The sequence below is a fragment of the Epargyreus clarus genome, unplaced genomic scaffold (assembly GCF_041222505.1).
Source record: "Epargyreus clarus isolate Ecla_fem2 unplaced genomic scaffold, WU_Ecla_fem_2.2 ptg000005l, whole genome shotgun sequence".
Lineage (NCBI taxonomy): Eukaryota > Metazoa > Arthropoda > Insecta > Lepidoptera > Hesperiidae > Epargyreus > Epargyreus clarus.
In genome coordinates, this window is record NW_027332213.1 from 4,385,004 (window position 1) to 4,406,998 (window position 21,995).

Here is a 21,995-nt window from a genome sequence, read left to right on the forward strand (position 1 = left end):
TTCTGTAGACTTTGGACTATTATGTAATTATCTGTATGATTCTTTAGTATGTGATACCTTCAAATAAAATTAATTAGTCCCTAGTCTTCGGGTCTAATCGCTAGATATAGAAGGACTACAGAACTTGCATATACCTAGTTGCAACAAATATTTATTTTGTAAAAATATTTATCACTATCTTTTCGTTCTATATAACTATCTAATTATTTTATAACAGTTACAAATACGTAATATAACTACGTTTTAATTTACGTAATAAATATAAAAAAGAGGCACACGAAAGGCGCCCTGATCATTTATATCTTATGAAGTACCCAAAATATCTAGATATTTAATAGTCTTGTAGTCTAAATCTCTTTTCGGCAAATTTTTCTCGACAATATAATGCCACCAGAAGAAGCCGAAATAAACAGCTTTTTCACTTTTTTATCTGAAATTTTGATTCACAAAAATAGATTGCGTGTGTTTCAAGAGCTTTTAAAACTATCTATTACAAAACAGAACTATACCGACCTAATCTTAACATCACGGAAAAATACTTCCTTTCTCTTAACAATCCCGTTAGTATCATACATTATTTCCAATTCATCAAACCGCATCAATTAAACAAAGCACCCAGCGACCACGTGCTATGTGACCTATGTATGTGTGCCAACAGGTCTGTGTATGTAGGTTTACGATGTAGTTTCCCAAGCCAGGTGCTGCATTGTCTACGGTAATTAACGTCTGTTATTTCCTAGGATTCCGTGCGAATCGTAGCGATATGGGAATCGGGATGATACGTTTTGCGGCAACGGTACCGAATTCTTAGTGACATTGATCTTGTGGTAAGTGGACTTCTAAATGAAGGTGAATTTTGTTCTGAATATGGTATTTGGTTATATATTATGTGATATTTTAAAGAAATTTATGAAATAAACGTGCATTTATCTAATGGTAAATCACTGCAGCGGAGATATGTTATCAATTCCACATAGGATTTGAGTCCGTCTGCGGTTGTACCAACGAACATTCGAATAAAGTCATCATAATTAAGATTTGCTCAAATCGTAGAAACTGTTGAAACAATTATTATTCTTTAATATAATATATTTTTGTACCACGAACATATTTAATAGATTTCGTAAATTTTAAAAAATATGCTGAACCATAATAAATAAACATTCATGAATGTTTTTAAACAAAGTTATAAACCAAATCAATCAATTTCAATAATATATTTGTACAAAAAGCTAAAATGTGTTTGTCTTTTTTGTTTGTGAACATTCAATGTTGTTTTAGCAAAAGCAAATGTTAAAATAGTAAAAGTTTAAGTGTCATTGACCGCTCGCGGCTGTCACGTACCTATGATCTGTCAATTAGAAACAGTTTAGTGTTCGAGTCGTGACATACCGTTATCTCCGTTACACACGTTTCGTTAATATATTTCCGTCTCTGTCAAGCGTGACATGACCCGTAATATGTCCTCAGCATCCTTAAGTTTGTGGTGAAAGTGTAAACAATGTGGAGAGCGCTTTCGTTCGTGTTTTATTTGCCTTCAATACACTTTATTTTCTATTTTAGTATATGAATAGTTTTAAAATATTACTCACTTGCATGACGTTTTGTACATTCAATATAAGATACTTCAAGTAGCTAAACACTTCACAGAATAGTTACATTTTTGATTTATATCAATTTACAACCTTTCTAAATTCTTTAGGTGGGTAGGTACGTACGTGTTGGTACGTAGGTGTGCGTTAATAGCTATTGGTTATAACTGGCACGTATAAAATAAAAGGGCTTACAAACTTTTACAATAGTCAACTAGAAATACTTATTAATTATTGTTAAAAAGATTACTTTTAACTGTTTTATTTTTAGTTACTTAGTATTAACACGATTGTTGCCAAGTTGACTTTTTATTGATAAGGCCATCCAAACAAAACGAAAGTCCATTGACAAAGGAAAGGAAAATGATACTAAACTGTTTACCTGTTTTATATAGATGTACCTTGGGTTACTGTTAATGCTATGAGGCTATGAGGTGCTATAAGATGGTGCGGTGTAGCACATGAAGGGTTCTACGACCTTTTTACATCGACGGCATATATATTTGCTACTCTTATCACATTATAGCAAATTACTATACACATAGATTATTAAGTTATTTAACACTTTTACGTAAAAAGAGTTGTTTTGCTATTTTCACATCGATTGTAAAATCCGCATTCATTAATTATGTAACATTTTAAACTAAAATTCCAAACAGGACCAACCCACACAATCGATCCGTTTAGTGTAACCGAGTACTTTTACTCTCGATGCGGGGCGACGCACTTGAGATATAGTTCGCGATACGTACGTCATTGACATTGTCTGACTCCTGTCTAGCCTTAGGAAGCTTATCCACGAGATGTAGAAGTAATTAAGTTATGGATGCGTGTCAAATCCATCAATGGGATTGTTTGAAAATAGGTTCAATAAAGCGTTTTTACACGCTTTTTATTAGCTTCACCTGTATGTTTGTATGTTTGTTTGTATGTTTGTTTGTATGTTTGTAACCGACTTCTTTGGGCGCGATTTTGACCCACTTTAAACGGCCAGATTTCGTTCAAACTTTGTAGATTTATTTCACAATTATACTATTTACTGTTCCTTAATTGATTCCTAGATTTTCTACTTTTTAGTTAATTTTATCATAAAGGCGTGTTTTTTAGTTTTTTGAACTATATTTATTTATATAAAGTATGCGAGCTAAAGATTGGATGGAGCTAAGGATACTCCACCGATGTAATTAGAAAACGCACTCTTAGTTAGAAAATGCACATTTGTCATTGGGTGCACACATGCCGTCGTAGAAGTAGAAATATCTACAACAGCCTCCAACCTCATGCATTACATCTTCATAACACATGCTCCACTTAACTTTCAAGGCAACGGTAGTAGCTTTGTGTAGCTTCCAATACATCCATCGCTTAGCAAGCTCACACATCTCAGGTCGAAAAACACCCTTAGACAAGTCTTCCACAATTTTATAACAATAATTTAATCCATCTTAAAATTCTTAACCTTATCGGTTTGATATACCTAATACCTAAGTATGAGACTTTTCCAATATAGACCTTTCCTTTGTAATTCGCCTTCGGACAACAGAGGGATCACCGCCATAGCACCTGCACCTAGCACTGCTGTGTGGAATATGGATATACTAGCTACTTTTATGAGACACTTCTAGTTGGTACTCTTTCCTCACGGATAGCAACGTTCGTGCGACTTACCTCAAATAAAATACTATTATTTGGCGATGAGTACAAACGTTACTTATCATCGCGTACAGTATACTTATACTCATTTTCAACTCCAATTTAATACAAAATAGTCATTACAACCTAAGTAGCAGGTGCTAACAGGTCAACAACCTTTACACTTGACTAAGTTTCAACCCACGATCATAATTTCGTTTCAGATGTAATCATAATCGTGCCGCGGAATGTTTTCATTGAAGGGCTCCCAATGAGGTCGAGTGAAAGTAACTTAACTTTGTGATGCCGACTTATTAATACGTTTAATTCTTTGGTGCTGTGAAGTTATTTTTGAGTGTTTTTACTTTTTTTACTTTTTAATTTGTGATTGCCCGGTTGATGAGCTTTGGTAAGAATGCTTTAGTGAATAGTACATAAGTTTTTGCTTTGTGGATGTACTTTTAAATATTTGTTTTTGTGCCTATTTTGAAGGTTGTACCTATTTAGTTCTGTTGTAAATAAATTATTGTGAGATACCTATATAAATAAGTTTTCTTTATATGAAGTACATAAGTACTAAGTAAGTATAAACTTACATCATATTTATTTACGTGTGCAGGTGGTAGAACCCTTTGTGGTTCGGCTCCGGCGGCACCACCCACACCTATTCCTGTCTCATAACAGCAGTGTTAAGCGCTGCTGTGTTCTGGTTTGAAGGGTGTGGTCAGAGAGACATACTTTTCCGAGGCGTCCCAGCTTAGTCCTCAGGGGTAGCGGTGCATCTGTGGCCGACCTCAGGTAGAAATATCTGATCCTGGAGTTGATTACAGATGTCCATGGGCGGCAGTAGCCACGTACCACTGGACTGCATGCTCGTCTGCTACTCCTACATTATAAAAAATACGTGTACGTACAATGCACATACGTAGTAGGTACACTTACAGACGTAGATGAAAAATCAATCTATTGTGGAGCGTACTCCAATGTAGGGATAATCTCATAATTATTTTTACTTTCTAAGTCCATTCCAAAATAAGAGACAGAAACAAAAAAATAAATATAAACGTTCAGGTTTTTACGGATCACAGACAAACTATTAAATTTTACTTACATTATAAAGGTATGCGTATCGTATTCTTTTTTATATAGAAACTAGCTGACCCGCCAAACGTTGTGTTGCCATATAAATAAAAAAATATTCAGGGTGAATAACCCTTATCACTTAGGGGTATGAAAAATAGATAGTAGCCGATTCTCAGACCTACTGCATATGCATATAAAATTTGGTAAAAAACGGTAAAGCCGTTTTGGAGGAGTACGGTAACAAACATTGTGACACGAGAATTTTATATATAAGATACGTAAGAGGATCGCTTACCATTATTATAACGGAAAAGCATAAAGTAACAATGAAGTAATTCATAAAACCAAGTTCAGGGTCACTACCGCAACGAATCGGTCATAAACGCAAATCTTAATCCCCACTTTTTCATTTCCACGTAGGGATGGCGATCTGAGATCGATTAATCGATCTTTTGGATTAAAAATCGATTATTTTAATCGATCTCGATGAAAATCGAAAGTCGGTATGTATTTCAGTGCTAGTTTGGTCCAGATTACCTTTTTTCCTATATAGGTACGCCCTTTTTACCTGAAAAGATCGATGATCGATCTTTGGAGAATCGATTCTTTGGCCCTTAATTATTTTGTGAATCGATTTGGATCGATTCAAGAATCGGTTTTTTTCGGAAAGAATCGCCATCCCTATTTCCACGTAATCTGACTCACTAAGGTATGCGCATTTGATTATACGCGGTTATGCTTCACGCGGTATTGGTATCATTGCGTCAAGCCAGACAGCTTCGAACATGAATGGAGTTACATAACGTTTCATGATTTTAGAAAGCTCCTGCTTGATTTGTCTAATTAATGAAGTTGGCTAATTGAATTTAAATGCGTGTTTTTGGTAATTAAGCAAGATAACAGTTGAATTTAGTCCGGAAGTAATACGACATTGTATGATAAAACTTTTTGACTTTTTATTGCGGGCCACCCACGACATTTATGTCTAATGGTTTGTGGTTGAAGTGTGCACATTCATTTTTTTGCGGTGCATGTTAGGTATGTTAAATTTTTCTTCCTTAATTAATAAGTTAGAAATATTTACGATCTTAACTAGACTCTTTTTATATTATCTAAAAAGAAATGAATGGATGTAATGACTTAACTGCGCCGGTAATTTCGTATTTCGTAAAAAAATACAATTTTACTTTCCTCGCCAGATTAATGTGTCAAATATCTCAAACATCAATTATATTTTAAAAGAATGTTCAGTGGAATTTAAGCAAACAGTGAGGAACATTTGCACTATTAGCATTAATGGAATTACCATTTGTCATCGATTAAACTTATTGACGATTACCTCTCGATCTTTAAATTTTATTCTTCCATTCATCCACGTCGGTACCCATCAAAACATCGTAAAGCACGAGCCACTGTAATTATACAATGGGTACCGACCGCATATTTGCAAGCGAAATGTACCGCAAAAACCTAAAGTGGCAGTACAAAAGTTCCGGTTACTTTCTCCCGGTTCCACGGCCTACATCAAACCCAACCCGTTTGGCGGGAACGCCCAAAATGTGGTGATTAAAAGCGATCGTGTGCCCACGTCTTTACTTTCGACTTTTCAACTCCTGCCAATTAATATTGGCAGCTACTTTTCGGGCTGGTCGCTTGTTCGTGGGATGTGGTTTTTTGCGTTAATTAGAACGGGTTATAATATAAGAGTAATTTTTAATAAATATAATCGATGATCGGTTAAAGTATTAGATTAGTATGTACTTGTTGCTGTATGAATCGATCTGGTCATGTCTTTAGGAAAAGGAACTACATAGATTTTTTTTAAATATGTTATAATTTAATTTAGGCAACCATTCATTTTTCAATACATAGTAATTGCATCACACAATATTAAAATATTATCTAAACAAAATTCCTTTACTTATCAAGCTCGTATGATAAATAACCAACTGGATAGTTTAATCTCATACGAAGAAAGTCAAACATCCGTAGCTTTTCCTTTCAAATCCCAAGAGGGTATACATACTGTTGACGTTATCTGTAAGACCTGTTCACCTTTGATCTCCAGTTTCTAATGCACTTCATTATTTACGACATGTCTACACGTTCACGTGACACAACAATGGATTACGTATCGTGTTTTTGGGAAAAGACAAATAAATATCGCTTTCTACAAGTTGAAGGTTGTACAGTCCTTTATGGGTCGACTTCAGAGGCATCACATTAGGTACACTTATTTCTGTTTAACAGACATTTAAACCCTGGCTAGATAGCATTATAATCCAAATAAAAAACTATTCTAGCCAAAACAGAATACTCGTAGAAGTAGGTATCGTCAAATAAAAATTCAAACATTGTCATGTCATAGAAATGAACCACAAAGTTCAACAATTAGATATCTTTAGCGTATGACATTTTAGACTACCCTAGTTACAATCAAATTAAAGCTGTCTCGTGGGATTGGGGAATTGGAAGTAGGCTCATAATGAGAGAGGAAAACAATAGTACATGAATTAAAAATGAATTGAATGCTTTGTCTCAGAAGGAATGGCTGTTGAAACTGAAACTAATCGTAATGAGAGACGAACAATATATCAGTAGTAGAGTAAATAGGGTTCAAACTTTCATAGCATAAGACGTTACCACTTCGATCTAAGGCATCTACGCGACTCGGATTATCGTATAGGATAAGATTAATTTGAAGGTTTACTTTATCCCCATCCGCACATGCAATTTTACGATTATTCCTTTGATTTTTGATCGTAAACCCTAAATAATCCTTGATAATAAACACCCTCAACACCCTGTTTATTAGAATGATCCGATTTAAAATGATCGAAATTTATTATAGTTTCCAAAATTAACTCAAGTTTTACTTGCGTTTATATTTATGCTTATTCCAGACGAACATTTCAATTTCACTTATTAGTTATCCACAGATTCTATTAGTAGTTCACAGTTTGTAAACAAGGGACTTCTCAACACAAACGATGGGAACACGATCCACGAGAGAACTTTCCCTTGCTTTAATGGTATACCAATATCAAAAGTCAAACATTTGAACTTTCGACAAGCGCCAAGTAAAGGTAAACTGTGAGCTGGGTTACGGCTTGCGTCATATACCTTTTCAGGGTCGGAGATCTACTAGAACACTAAATTTCTTTATGTTATGAGAGATGTACTCTACTGCGTCGATTATACACATGTATTTAGTTGACCCTTGCACTTTACGCTTATCAATTTCGTTTTATTGACAGTAAACAGTGGTACATGAAACAATGATATTTTAACACAGATAGATTTTCTAATACAATCTACATCTATGAAACGATACATAAATAAGTTATTTTTGTTTTATACCGCACACCGTTATGGTATGCCGTTTAATTCAAAGGATACGAGACCAATGCACTTATATGGTTTTCAATTTCGTCCTTAGAGATATGACAATTTCTGTCCTATTAAAATTTCATGGTAGATCCATATGCGGCATGTACAGCGCAATGGTGGACCGCATTTTTGCTATTACCACTAGCCTAAATTCACTTTTATAAAGATAAAAGGCTAACCTTTACAAACGTAACAGCAAGCCGTAGCCGCAACCGCAATTGACGTATGAGCCGCAGCGATAAGCCGCATCAGGTCTATGTAGTGAGTTATGTACACAGTGTAATATTTATGTTTTTTGTTCACAGTTCACGATGCGGTTGAGGCGCAGTCTGGCTATAGGCGTCCTACTCATATTACATATGGTGAGAAAAAAGTGTTTACATATTTTTAATTCACACTTGGTTTATTGTGAAATTACTTAACAATTAATCACGTATAAAGGAGATATCATGCAGTCAAAGCACTATTTTCTTGCCATAACTAAATTAAAATGTATTCAAACTAAAGATTGGGACGGCACTGACAAAAATTAATTATTTATTATTCTTTGAGCTCTCTTAATAAACTACATAATGATAATCTTAAATACTCTTAATCTCTGTAATCTTTACTAAGCCGCACTGGACTTACGCAGTAGAGTACGCTCTAGACATCTCCAAGTTGTGGGATGCTCAGAAGGTACTCAGCCATAACTTATTAGTGTATAATTTCACTAATTTCTGATTACATATTCAATGTTAGTCTAATAGTGTTAAATTTTTTGGTTCTTTTGATTTGTTGATGCTATTAAATAGTGTAACTGGCTAAGAACACTTCGATTACTTGAAAATAAATAATAAATTATTGATTTATATTATACGAAGTGAGAATACAATATATTTCAATAAGTAATATTAATAAACATGGTCGGATAGTAAATACCATAAATAATATACATTATCATATTATGGGTGATAGTCGAAACATCTTGTCAGTAGCTTCAAAGTAATCCAGTTAAATAGTTGATAAATGTTCAAAAGAAAGTCTTTCTAAAATCTTTAACCTTGATCTTCCATAGAAATTCATAGAAATACACGAAATATGTAAATACAAGTGTTTAGTTAGCATAATAGAGTCGGGGAGTTTTTCTGAATGGACTTTCTCTTAACTGAGATGACTGGGGTCACGTGTGAATATGTTCACGTTAATGTTACATTGTGTTTAGTTTATTTGTAAGGTCATACAAGTTTTTTCTTGGTTATAAGATAACATACGGCCACAATGACGTGACAAATGCCGAAATTCTTTTCGCTTTTACTTTTTATGTCAACTAAGTTTCCCCGACCACACATTGTTTGAGCCGACTGGGATTTTTGTGGTACTTCTATGATACTTACTAGAGCTCGAGACAATTAGGTTTCCTTTGTGGTATTTTTCAGATGTCAGTAACGTAATACGTTATTTGGAACGAATAATTTGATAGAAATTAATTTAATAAATTCGGAATATATGAGAAACATTGTGCTATTTTTATCAACATCAGCAGAAATGAAAATATTTATAAAATTAATCGAATAGTCCTAAAACTAAAAGCATGCTTTTGTAACTAGAATATTAAATAAAAATATCTCTAGTAGTGCAATCAAAACATACCACACGTCTGAAAATATTTGAAACCGCTTCATTGTCCTGAATTAGAAGAAATTAACAGACCGAGTTAGTGCTTAAACTTCAGCAGAGCGTACATGATGTATTTATCTGAATTTATTACTAACTTTTTTATGTATTCAGATACTAAACAATAAGTCTACATGCACTAATTCATAAATACTAGTAAGATTATTTACGGATAAACGAAACATCTCAGATTTAGATATATTTCTATATATTAATTAGTTAAACTACGTTCACTTTTTTATAACATTGGAGTAACAGACAAGCATGAAGTCCACCTGATGGTAAGTATAGACACCTGAGTCCGGTCACAGATGCGCCGCTACCCCTGAGTACTAAGCTGGTAATACCTCAGTAAGATAATTATGTATCCCTTACACCTTTCAAACCAGAACACAGCAGCGCTAAACTGATTCTTAATAAATTCACCATTCATCAACTACAAGTAACTCTATAATTAAATCTTAGTCGTAAATCGTCATGAAAAACTATTAGCGCGTGTAATAAAATCGATTACACTGAACATAAATCGATTACACTAATTTTGTGAAAACATCCAAGCGAGTCGATGCGGTTAGTTGGCGGCGCTAGTGATGTGCTGTAAATGGTTGGAACCGATTAAAAATCATTAACTTTCAAGCCTTAAGCGCCGCTCTACTTATTGGACCTATGATGTACGGATCACCGGAAGTTATGTTTTATTTTATTTACGATCTATTGACATGATGAAACCTTCGGTCTTTTTAATGTACAACAAACTAGTTATTCCATTGAAATATAGTGTTGAATGTTTACTTATAAAATAATCCACTTAGGTATTCGGATTTATGCTCCTAAGAATACGCCAAAAATTAATAATTTATATTTCTATTATGAGACTTGTGACCTTAAATATCTAATTAAGTTTATCCATAGCGCCCACGACAGGAATTTTAAAGCGAGGCTATAAATTTAAGAGCGTCATGAGCTTATCAAAAGACATATTAAACTCATATAAAATAGTAGAAATGGTGTTCGATTCGAATTAGATGGAGATTATCTACACGTAACCCTATAATAATATATCTTAATGAATTTTTATTCATAATTATGAAAAAAACACATTTTGACAAAACAAATAAAAGAAAACCTTATCATTATTATTTTAGAGATTAAAATCAACAACAAACAGTAGGGTGTGTCTATAGGAAACGCAATGAGATTGAATCTAATACGGTCAGCGGGTAAATGCACCAAAAATGGGCATGTCGACTGCGAATGACGGACGTTGCAAGTTCCGTTTACGTACACTATTTACCCGTTTAGCCTTTAAGGAGTAAGGTTAGTGAACCCAGCTAACTAGGTATCATTGTACCTAAGTAACACTGTAAACAACTTTCCTGTCTGTCTGAATGAGCTTAGTTTAAGTCATTAGGGTCAATATGGAACCGCGTGGTCTAGATTATGGGTGGGTGATAGGTCTTGTAGCTATAATTTGTACAGATTATTTCCCATATCAATTTTGCATACAAATTGTAGTAATAAGGCGTTGTTAACTAATGCTATATTTTGATTCTAGCAGCAAAGACAGATAAAATAACAAGTATTCCAATTCTGAGGGACGGCGTTGAATTTTTCGATTTTTGATTCGATAAAAACATTGACTTCGAAAAAGAGAGTAACTATTTAGAAGAGTCTCAACTGGGGTTAAATGACATTTAATCGAATAATTGGAGTAAATAGTCCACACTTTAATTAATATACTACCACTTAGTGTACACGATAATACTGTACGTATATTATTTCGGGTTGAATAAAATTATAAAGCCCTGAGGGAAAGATTTGGTTGATCCTCTTCGATCAATACCGAATTATACTACTAAGCAAATTTCTGTCAGCCTCTTAATCACGTACCGTGAGATTTTGTTATGACGCATTATTTTTCAATATTATTTTATACATCACATTACTACTCTCGAAACTGACACGAAATTTTCTCCCTTAATGAATTATATCTCGGATAATGAGGAAAAAATCCAGATTTCATTTATAAACAAAAAAACAAAATAGATAATCCTATAAACCAGTACATCATACGTACAATTTGACATTATTGGTTAAATTTGCAATATCATAAGAACATTTTACAGCTTCTTAAAACTTTGTAGATTTACTTGCGCCAACGCACATAAGGCCTGCTAATTGCGCCGCGTAGGTACGCATGCACGACCCAATTGTATACCTGTCAGTCTGGCGGAAAACGAGTCGAAGACCGCAGTAACGATTTACGACAATAGATGGGTGTTGTGAAGAGTAAAAGCTAGCTTTCCACCGGTCACCGCGACCTACAGCGACGACACACATCGAACTTGAAATCCTGCTCGTCATCGTTTGTCCCACTATTGGTGGTGTTACCCTATTTTTTATGCTGGTAATTATTTCTGCTGTATAACTTGTTTAGTGAGTGATTAAGAAGTATATTATAGAACATGTAGATAAAAGCTCTGTTTATGGTTTTGTATATCCGGACAAAGTTAAATCAAAAAATATTATTAGAAAATATTTAACAAGCTTTTAATCGTACGAATTTATAATTATGTGATCAAAGCTCTTTATACTCAGTAGAGCATGCTAATCCTGGTCAAATAATCTTATAGATAAATTGAACGTAATTATAAATATATTTTTCTTATATTCCTTATTATTCACAAATGGGTTAATTTTGCCTAAAACGGCAAATGTCATACAATTCTGAAACGTGAATCCCACATTCAGATTGATAAAGCACAAGCATTGACTGCAATACTGAATACAAACGAAAACAAAAACAAATTTGCACAGCACAATGGCAATGGGAAAATGAACGTCTAGGCAGTGCGAAACAAGTCACGACCACTAGCAATATCTTAGGCCCTTCTCACAAGGAACTTTTATTGATATTGGTTCCGCTCAGACCGCATGAACTTGTATACAATTGTTCGAATATCCGTCGTTCCATGAACAGCATGTTAAAAATGGTGTAGCCTGTATGTATGAACTAGTTTTTTTCCATATTTGAGCCACAAGAAAATTCAAAGTGCGTACCTACCATTTTTATGGTTTTATATGTTACAAAGATGTTTGGTTTTAGTACAAACGTAACAAGGGTGGTATGATCAAATAATTGCGTTAATGTAAGGTAATTAAAAAAAATCATATACAACAGTCCATTTTAAATAGTAATAATAGTGCAACACGCATAAAATACTTTACAACAATACATAACATACTTTGTTAACTTAATAATTTCGAAGACCTCCATATAAAAACGGTGTTAAAGTAATACATTTCAATAATAATATTATATACTTCATATTCGAAACAGTACACAAGTAAGCCAAATGTAAATGTAAACAGAAAGATACGTATTAAAAAGGAAATTATCAAAGATTGATCGTAATTATTGCCACGCCGTGTACCGTAGTTATCGTTTAACCGCTCCGTGTGTAAGGAGCCTTACCGACACGCTGTGAGTGATACACCCAGCGATTTAATGAAAGTAAAATTAGTCCGCCGAGAGCAACGACCTCGCTGACACACTGCACTTGACGGCCGCTCCTCAGCGCACGCGGATATCGTTTTTTAGCGCACTACTGGAAAACATTGGATTTGCGATTGAATTTACTGAGGATTCCAATTTTAAATTCCACTATTAAAATTATTTAACGACAACTCTACTATACCGATCTATCTTCTAGATTAGCAGTCTTATGAAAGTTCGATACTATTAATATGTGAAATATATCTGAAATTGATTAAATAAATCTACAACAGAGCATCATTTTTGATGATTTGATGGTATCAAGTGACTGTTTTTAAATGATGAGCAATTATGAAGATGTATTAGGAAAAAATAAAACGAAGGATTTTCTTAATGTAGTCATTGAATTCATCATGATGCTATGGATTATCCGGATTATGTAATTATAATTTTCACTGGGAACTCCCTGATTGAACTGTGTTGCTTCTAGCGGCTTCTACTACCTTTCAACTAGGTATTTATCTTTCACTGATTATCTAGATGTAGGTACGTATTTTATAGGAAGTTTATACTAAATGTATTAAATTCTTCCCTTTAAATTCATAACTTTTTGACGGCTTAGTTGTTATGTCAAAAGAAAAAGAAAAACAATTAAATATACTTTATTTGTTCTGGCCCATCGATCGAGCATCAAGTCTTCCAAAGGAAGCTAGAGGACTTTAAGTTAATATAATCTTTATACTCTGGGATAAAAAAAGTGAATGAAGGGGACACGAGACTAATGCTCGTTCTGCGTAAAACTCTCGTACACCAACCTATTACCATATTAGCTACGAGTTAACCACAGCTCAAAAATAACAAAAGCCAAGTACTTAGCTTCACAAATGCCTCGTTACCCACTTGTCGGTATTTACAAATACCAAACGCTACACGCCTTAATCAACTCGAACAACTGACAGCGCATTAACTCGTCGAAAAGGTGATTAATGATCGAGATTAAAAATAGGAATCGGTGATTTGAAATTAATAGCCAACATTTTACTTTTAAGTGCCTTCGAAAATATTTTGACTGGTATTGATGTTTTAAGAATATCTTATTAACCTGTCCATTGATTCCTATCGTAACTCCTAACCTCAACTTTCTCCTTCTAAGTACCCCGATGACGCAACATTTATTAACCGTGTAGTAACTTAGTCCCAAGTGATCCATTCTGATAGTGATCTAAAGTAATTGCTGGATCCAACTATCCGTAGGAGACCTTCACAAACCCACGCATAAATCTTTATTGGAGAAATAAAAAGTCTCGGCACATCTTGGGTCGGCCAATACTTTCTAATTTTGTACCTCGAGGCGAAACAAATGAGAGTTATAAAAGTACTGACAATTCATTAATACTAGGTCTATGGACGTCAACACCCATAATCAAATACTAACTGGTGCCTACGGATTCGCCCAATATATAAAGATTCATTTTTATAAAGTTAAATAAGCATTAGTAAACATTACTCATTAATTTTTTTTATATACTTTTTCTAATTATCTACCGTATGGATGGTTAAGCAAAATTACTGAATTATAAGTGGTGTAGAATAGTCTCATTAACATACCTAATTAGAATGTTACCTGCTGCTTTATTATTTAAAACATATAAATAAGCTTCTCAATGCCTATACATCAATGCGGTCCATGTCGTTACAAACGAACAAGTATCCCTTACAACTTTAACTTGTTAATTGGTTTAATTACGATTTTATTATGGGCAATATTGAAAATCACCCAATGGTCATATCACTCATTACACCCTACGGCCGAGCGGCTGCCGCAACAACATCGCTTCAATTAATGAGAGATTTAAGTTTCGAGAGCAAAAAATATATAATTAACGACGAAATGCAAGTTCGAACTCCATGGAACCAGTCTATTGGAAAAAAATTTGGAAACAAGAATTCTTAAAATAACTACGATTTAAATTAAATGAAAACCAGAATCATGGGCAACTTTCACATGATCATTCTATTCGTGCGCCGAGGAAATTTGATGCGAGGAATTATCTAGTAAGATTTCGTACGAGCGACCCAGTATATGCAGGTTGGGTGTTGTCGCATATCTTCGACACGGTTGTTGGTTAACGGGTGGTATTTAAAACGGTCAGTGTGTCGAATTAAATAACACTTAAAATATTGCCCACACGCGCTAGTGAAAGCTGATGCTACAAAAACAGAGTAATTTTTGTGTCAGAACAACATATGAGATTTAATAAGTACCGGTATTCAAAGGCGTCGTGTGCGTACATGTATTTTGATTTAAAACCAATTTATTGGTAGTTATTAAGGTTTTCGGTTGGAAAGACCTTCTGGCAAGATCGTCGATACAATATTTTTATTTTCTCCGTTGTGTGTCATATCAAAATGAAATATTCCAGATTTACTTACACTTAAACAGGAATTATTTTCGAATATCATTTATCGTAGATAGAAAAACATTTAAATAATGATGCAGTATAAATTTACGCACTTACGTAATCTATGCAAAAACCCTTTAGTTATATAGTTTGCTTTATATTTCAGAGTGGAACACTAAGCGACCAAACGTCAAATGAGGGCGGAGGCGGAGGGGGCAGCCAGAGCTCCGACACCAACAGTGCGGCGGAGCCTTCAACCGACCAGCTAGCAATGGAGTCTTCCGAGAGAGAAACACCAAGCCACGCTTATAACGGACCACCACCTCCTGTCCCACCGCCGCATAATAGGAGACAGAATCCACCACACCATCAGTCGCACCATCCATTAGGTAATCATAATAATAAACTTTATTCGATATCCTATTTGAAAATGATGTTACAAAGTAAACATTTTTGGTGATGTTTTTTTCTAAAACATTATGTTTATGTTTTCAGGTATGCCACGGATTCCTAATCATCATCCCATTCATTCAAAACCATTTGCTCTGGGGCCACCAGTAAGTCATCACAAGAACGATATCGGACCAGGATTCAGAGGACCACCCCCGCCGCAAGCACCACCGGCTGATGCGCAAACTTCTGCTAGCGACAAAGTATTTAGCGGCGCTGGCGATGTCTGGCCAGCACCTGCTCCGGATATGCCCAAAATAGTCTCTTTAGACGTAAAATGTGAAAAGAACGCCATGAGAGTTTTCCTTAGCTTCGATAAACCTTTCTTCGGCATTGTATTTTCCAAAGGACATTACTCGAATCATCAATGCGTCCATCTTCCACCGAACCTAGGCAGAGCTTCTGCTTCATTTGAAATCGGTGCTCACGCATGTGGCACTGCTGGAAGTGGCGATCCAAGATATAGAGGCGACGTCGCAGCTGCTGGTACCTACTTCGAAAATGTTATAGTTATACAATATGATCCACAAGTTCAAGAAGTTTGGGATCAGGCTCGCAAATTACGGTGTACATGGCATGATCAGTACGAAAAAGCTGTCACATTCAGACCTTTCCCCGTGGATATGCTAGATGTGGTACGAGCCGACTTTGCTGGAGATAACGTTGGTTGCTGGATGCAAATTCAAGTTGGCAAGGGACCTTGGGCATCTGAAGTGTCAGGGCTTGTTAAGATTGGCCAAACGATGACAATGGTACTAGCTATCAAGGATGACGATGCGAAATTTGATATGCTAGTCCGAGACTGCGTAGCTCATGATGGTCAACGCGCTCCTATACAATTAGTCGATAGGCGAGGCTGTGTAACACGACCAAAATTAATGTCAAGGTTTACTAAGATCAAGAACTTTGGAGCTAGCGCATCCGTTCTATCTTACGCCCACTTCCAGGCCTTCAAGTTCCCTGATTCCATGGAGGTTCACTTCCAGTGTACTATACAGATTTGCAGATACCGTTGCCCCGAACAATGTTCTGATGGTGCTCATAACGTTATTGCCCCACATGCAGAATATGGGCCACCGCAAATAGATTCTTATCCAGTCGGCGCTGAAGTAAGAAGGGATGAACGCCGAGTTAGAAGGCAAAGGCGTGCAACATCTCCTGAGAAGGAAGTAGGAGTGAACAGAGTTATTCGGGTAGTATCCGCTGGCGATTTGAACTTAGATTCCTCTGAAGAATCAACAGCACCCAGAGTCGTCCCAAGTCCAGGCCTTGTGTGTATGACAACGCCCGGTTTCGCAGCTACACTTGGTGCTCTACTTGCCACATTAATCTGTTCATGCGCCGTGTCAGCTGTGTTATTCTTCAAATTACGACCAATTACTACGTTAAAAAAGAAAACCGCCGCTATTACGACGATAGCTCGACCACATCCCACGACAGGGCCGCATGTTATCTCAAAAAGTCGATTTTACTCGTAACAATGCCTTTATTTAACGTAATTTGTACATATTAGTGTGATGAGACTGAGTATGTAGACCATGCCAATTCTATTATATTTCGCGTGTTATCTGAGTGCTCAATCTTTTAGATGCGTTTTGGGCATCTTTATTATTTACTTAAATTATGTTTTGTGGTTATTGAAGTTGTAACTTAGAATTATGTAATTTAAAGGTGACGTGATGAGGCTTCAATTTCGTATTTCAATACCTGACCAAAACTTAACAAGTTCAAGTGCAGATAATCTGTTATTACAGATTTGTTATCCAATATTTGGAAGTAAATCATTTCATGAAAATTGAATGATAGTGTATTTTGAAACCGTAATCAATATAGACAGAATTTAGTATTAAAATATAGGTACCTAGATTAGTACAATCTTCTGTTACCTCTGTTCAAATATATATTTTTGATATAGGGGCAACGGAAAACCTAATGGTTTAAGCGTCATTTAGGTGAACCGCTAGTAATAGTTTAAAGTAACTTGTCATTAGTATTAATATTATTTATTTTAGCTTAGTTCTCGTTTAGTCATTACTACCTACCTGTAATTTATTTATTTTATACCACCTGAGTACCTCCTCTTCTGTTTTTAATTTATTGTTTAATTATTTTTCATTTTTAATATTATAAATAATATATGAAATGTTACAAAGTTGTTCGATGTTGCAGAAAAGAATTATACTTAGTTATAGTACGTTGAATAAATCTTAACGACTTGAAAAATGAATTATGTATCTATTTTTGGACTAGCGACAAAATATTATAATATCAAAACATTATGTAGACTATACCTTCGGAAATTAAAAGCTATTCTCGAAAGACTGTATTATTTTACTACCCTTAACATTATAATTGACCATAACTAATAATCCCAATAGGCAAAGCAATTAAAAAGTATAATATTAAAAAAAAAGTGAGATGTTATGATACACTATAAAGGGTTACTGAAAATTCGATACATTCCCTTGGAGGGGTAAAAGTAGAGCTCATTTGCAATAGATTTTGTCATTAAGTACCCTAGCCGATAGTGATTTGTTTTTGATATATTCAAGTTTTTGTGTTTTTATTTCTAAATACCGATTTCAGGCAAAAAATAAAATGCTCCTAAGTGAATGTCCTATTTTGATCCTATTTTGTGCATAATCTTATACCTAACATCGCAACACTTCCTTAAAATGGCAATACGCTGTAGTAGTACTCTTAAACTTTACGTTATGGAGGTCAATTTGCTAGAGTTCAATAAATAAAAACCCTTTTTATTTTCACTTCAGAGAGAATTTGGATAAAAAAGATATATGGAATGTGTCGTACAAATTATTAAAATAATTGGCCTGACGTAGTATGATCGATATACTTAAATGCTTTTAACATAATAATATACTGTTGACCTATAGTCCTTTAATTGGTTATAAATATAATATTAGTGTTATTAATCAGATACCAACATCCGCTCTTCAAAAAGAAAACCTTTAAAAGTAACACTCCATAGTTTCTATTTCTTAGACTCGATACTTTTGAGTTTTTTCGTTACCAAGATTGCACCAGAAGTATTAATTAAAGTAATTATATAATTAATATGATACTGTAGGTAATAGATACGTAAGCTCTCATTATCATTAGATACTCCCCGACGCACTATATTTTATTTTTTTACTAGTTTATGTGGCTATATCGATGGGTCCTATGTATATGGGCCAAAATGCAAAATTACAACTTTACAGGAGAGGCTTCCAAAGTTTAAATTTACTATAACTTCAGATTGATAAAACTGAAATTTAAGAATCTTTGCTTGTTTGCTAAGAGAACTATCCTCCTCATTTATACTATAGTATTTTATATATACATTTATTAGTTTTTTTTTTACGTCACGTTGGCCCTTGTACGTTCGTTTTTGTTATAATTGAAAATTAGACGAGCTTACCTGTAAGCGAAGTCTGATTATAATTTTATGAATGGTGATCTGAAATATAATTGAGAATTACAATGTAGTATCCTTCTTCCCACTCGTCGGCATCGCGATTGTTTAGCCTTTAAAAACAAAAAAAAAAATTAAAGACCACTGACACTGCGTATGACAGTGACAGCTCCGGATTCCTCACTTAATTTAGAGTCTATCATTTCCAACTTAGTCTCCTTGATAATATGCATGCTGTCTATATCTAGGAGACTCTTTTGTTCTTATTGTTGCAGTATGGGTTTTGATTTTGGGAGGGTGGGTTCGCTTACAGGTAAGCTCGTCTAATTTTCAATTTTATTTCATGGTGATCTGAAATATAATTGAGAATTACAATGTAGATGTTTAGAGACAACTGCAACAATGGGACATGTAATTAAATTAAAGATTTATTACCATACATATATATTATTATATGGATTTAATTACATTGCTGAATATTTATTTGTTCTGCATCATATGGATGAGATGTTGTGAAATCCATAGTGCTTAGTGAGATTTATTCTCAATAATAATATATATATATATATATATATATATATATATATTATATATATATAATCCTGTAAGGAATGACGTGCGTTCTCCATGTTGCCGTCTAGGAGCGACTTTGTTGTCTATGGCGGGTTTTCTCCTCTCCCCCCCGAGGCAAAGGGAAAAATATGAGATGCCATAGATTCAAGATGGCGGCCGATTTAAAATTTTTAACTTTTTTATTTATTGACTTTATCCTGATGCTTGTTTCTTTTTCGAATAATATTCGCGTGGGTATTACGATGAAATTGGAAAAAAATGAAAAACCAAGATGGCCGCCGAGATATTTGAGTTTGAAATTTTTCAATTTTCGAGGTGTTTTTGGGAGGTCGTATCTCTTGGGATTTTTAATATTTTGTTGCCATTTTTTTAAATTTTCTCGTATATGTCCTCAATTTTGCCAAATTGGATTTATTTTTTTTTTCAACAAGATGGCGGGTCGTCTGTTAGGCGATTTGTAAAATGTACGAAAAAACGGATTTTTTTCAAGTGAAATATTCGGAGGTTGGCGACGTTAGAGCGATTTGGTTTGTTCGGGGCGGTCGTGGGGCTCGGCCCGAAGTGTTGCCAGGTTTGATTTTTTTTCTCCCCACTCTTACAATTTTTCAAACTTTTCATTCAAAAATATGAAAAGTAGAAGGAGAAATATTTTTGATGAAAATTTTTCACTGGAATATTTTTTTTGGCTGTCGTAATGACATTTGACCGTTTTCGTCGATGTCGACTGGCAACACTGGCCGCAGGAATTTTTTTTCAGTTTTACGAAAAATCGACTTCCTCGACCTGAAGGAGTGGTGGGGGGTGGGTTTGATGTATGAGTGGAATTTTTAATTTGCCTCCGTGTCTATGGGAAAAATCTGAAACTTTCAAAATTCAAGATGGCGGCCGAGCTGGATTGGGCAACTTTTTTTTTCATTTTGCACCTATCCAAGATCGGTATCGTTTCCGGCTAACTTGAGGGCGACTGTTACGATGAAATTAGAAAAAGTTGAAAAAACAAGATGGCCGCCGAGATACTTGAGTTTGAAATTTTTCATTTTTCGAGGTGTGTTCGCGGGGTGGCACTGATGTGTTTTTTTAAATATTTTTTTTTTTTTTTCGTTTTTTTTCTCGGATATATGCTCAATTTTACCAAATTGGATTTATTTAATTTTTTAACCAGATGGCGGATCGTTCGTCAGGCAATTTGTAAAATGTATGAAAAATCGCATTTTTTGAAGTGAAATATTTTGAGGTTGGCAACATTTCAGCGAATCGCCTTGTATGGGGCGGTTGTGGAGCGAGACTTGAAGTGTTGCCAGGTTTAGGATTTTTTTCTTCGTTCATACTTTTTTTGGAACTTTTCATTCAAAAATGTAAAAAGTAGAAGGAGAAACATTTTTAATGAAAATATTTTACATGGGTATTTGTCAGGGGGGTCGTAATGACATTTGACCATTTTCATCCAAATTAACTGGCAACACTGGGAGCTAGATTTTTTTTTTCACTTTTTTGACATTTCGAGTAGCCTAGCCTAAAGTATTGGTGGGGGGTAGTAATAATGTATGAAATATTTTTTCGGTATATTATGGTGGTTATAGGAAAAATGGGAAACATACAAAATTCAAGATGGCGGCCCTCCTGCGATTTTCAACTTTTTTTTTATTCTGCGCGCCTACCTGAGATTGGTGTCATTTTCGGCTAATTGTGGGACGACTGTTACGATAAAATTAGAAAAAATTGGAAAAACAAGATGGCCGCCGAGATATTTGAGTTTGAAATCTTTCATTTTTCGAGGTGTGTTTGTGGGGTCGTAGCGCGGTGGTTTTATCAATATTTTATCGATATTTTTGATTTATTGGCCGGATTGTATCCTCAATTTTATCATATGGCAATATTATTTTTTTTAAATCAGATGGCGCACCTTGTGTCAGCCATTTTGTAAAATGTACGTAAAAAATGCATTTTTCGAAGTGAAATATTTTGAGGTTGGCAACATTTGAGCGAGTTGCTTTGTATCGGGCGGTCATGGAGCTCGGCTCGAAGTGTTGCCAGGTAAAGTTTTTTTTTTCATCGTTCATACATTTTTTGGAACTTTTCATTCAAAAATGTAAAAAGTAGAAGGAGAAATATTTTTAATGAAATTTTTTCACAGGACAATTTTTTTTGGGCGTCGTAATGACATTTGACCATTTTCATCTTAATTAACTGGCAACACTGGGATACAGAATTTTTTTTCGCGATTTTCACTTTTTGAGTACTTGGGCGGAAACCGTAGACAGAGCATATAAGTTATGTATGGGAGATATTTTTTATTTCAAATGGAC

The 21,995-nt window shown here is 34.7% G+C and overlaps 1 protein-coding gene across 1 annotated transcript in view; it reads left to right on the forward strand.

Annotated features, from left to right (window-relative positions):
* Positions 1-18,020, forward strand: part of dy (transmembrane protein dusky) — a 31,920-nt gene extending 13,900 nt beyond the window's left edge. Inside the window, exons 2-4 of the mRNA XM_073093894.1 lie at positions 8,003-8,059; positions 15,418-15,640; positions 15,747-18,020. Of these exons, the coding sequence (XP_072949995.1) occupies positions 8,009-8,059; positions 15,418-15,640; positions 15,747-17,179 (1,707 nt within the window). The 5' untranslated portion in view covers positions 8,003-8,008 and the 3' untranslated portion in view covers positions 17,180-18,020. The remainder of the gene's footprint in view (positions 1-8,002; positions 8,060-15,417; positions 15,641-15,746) is intronic.
* Positions 18,021-21,995: the final 3,975 nt, after the last annotated feature.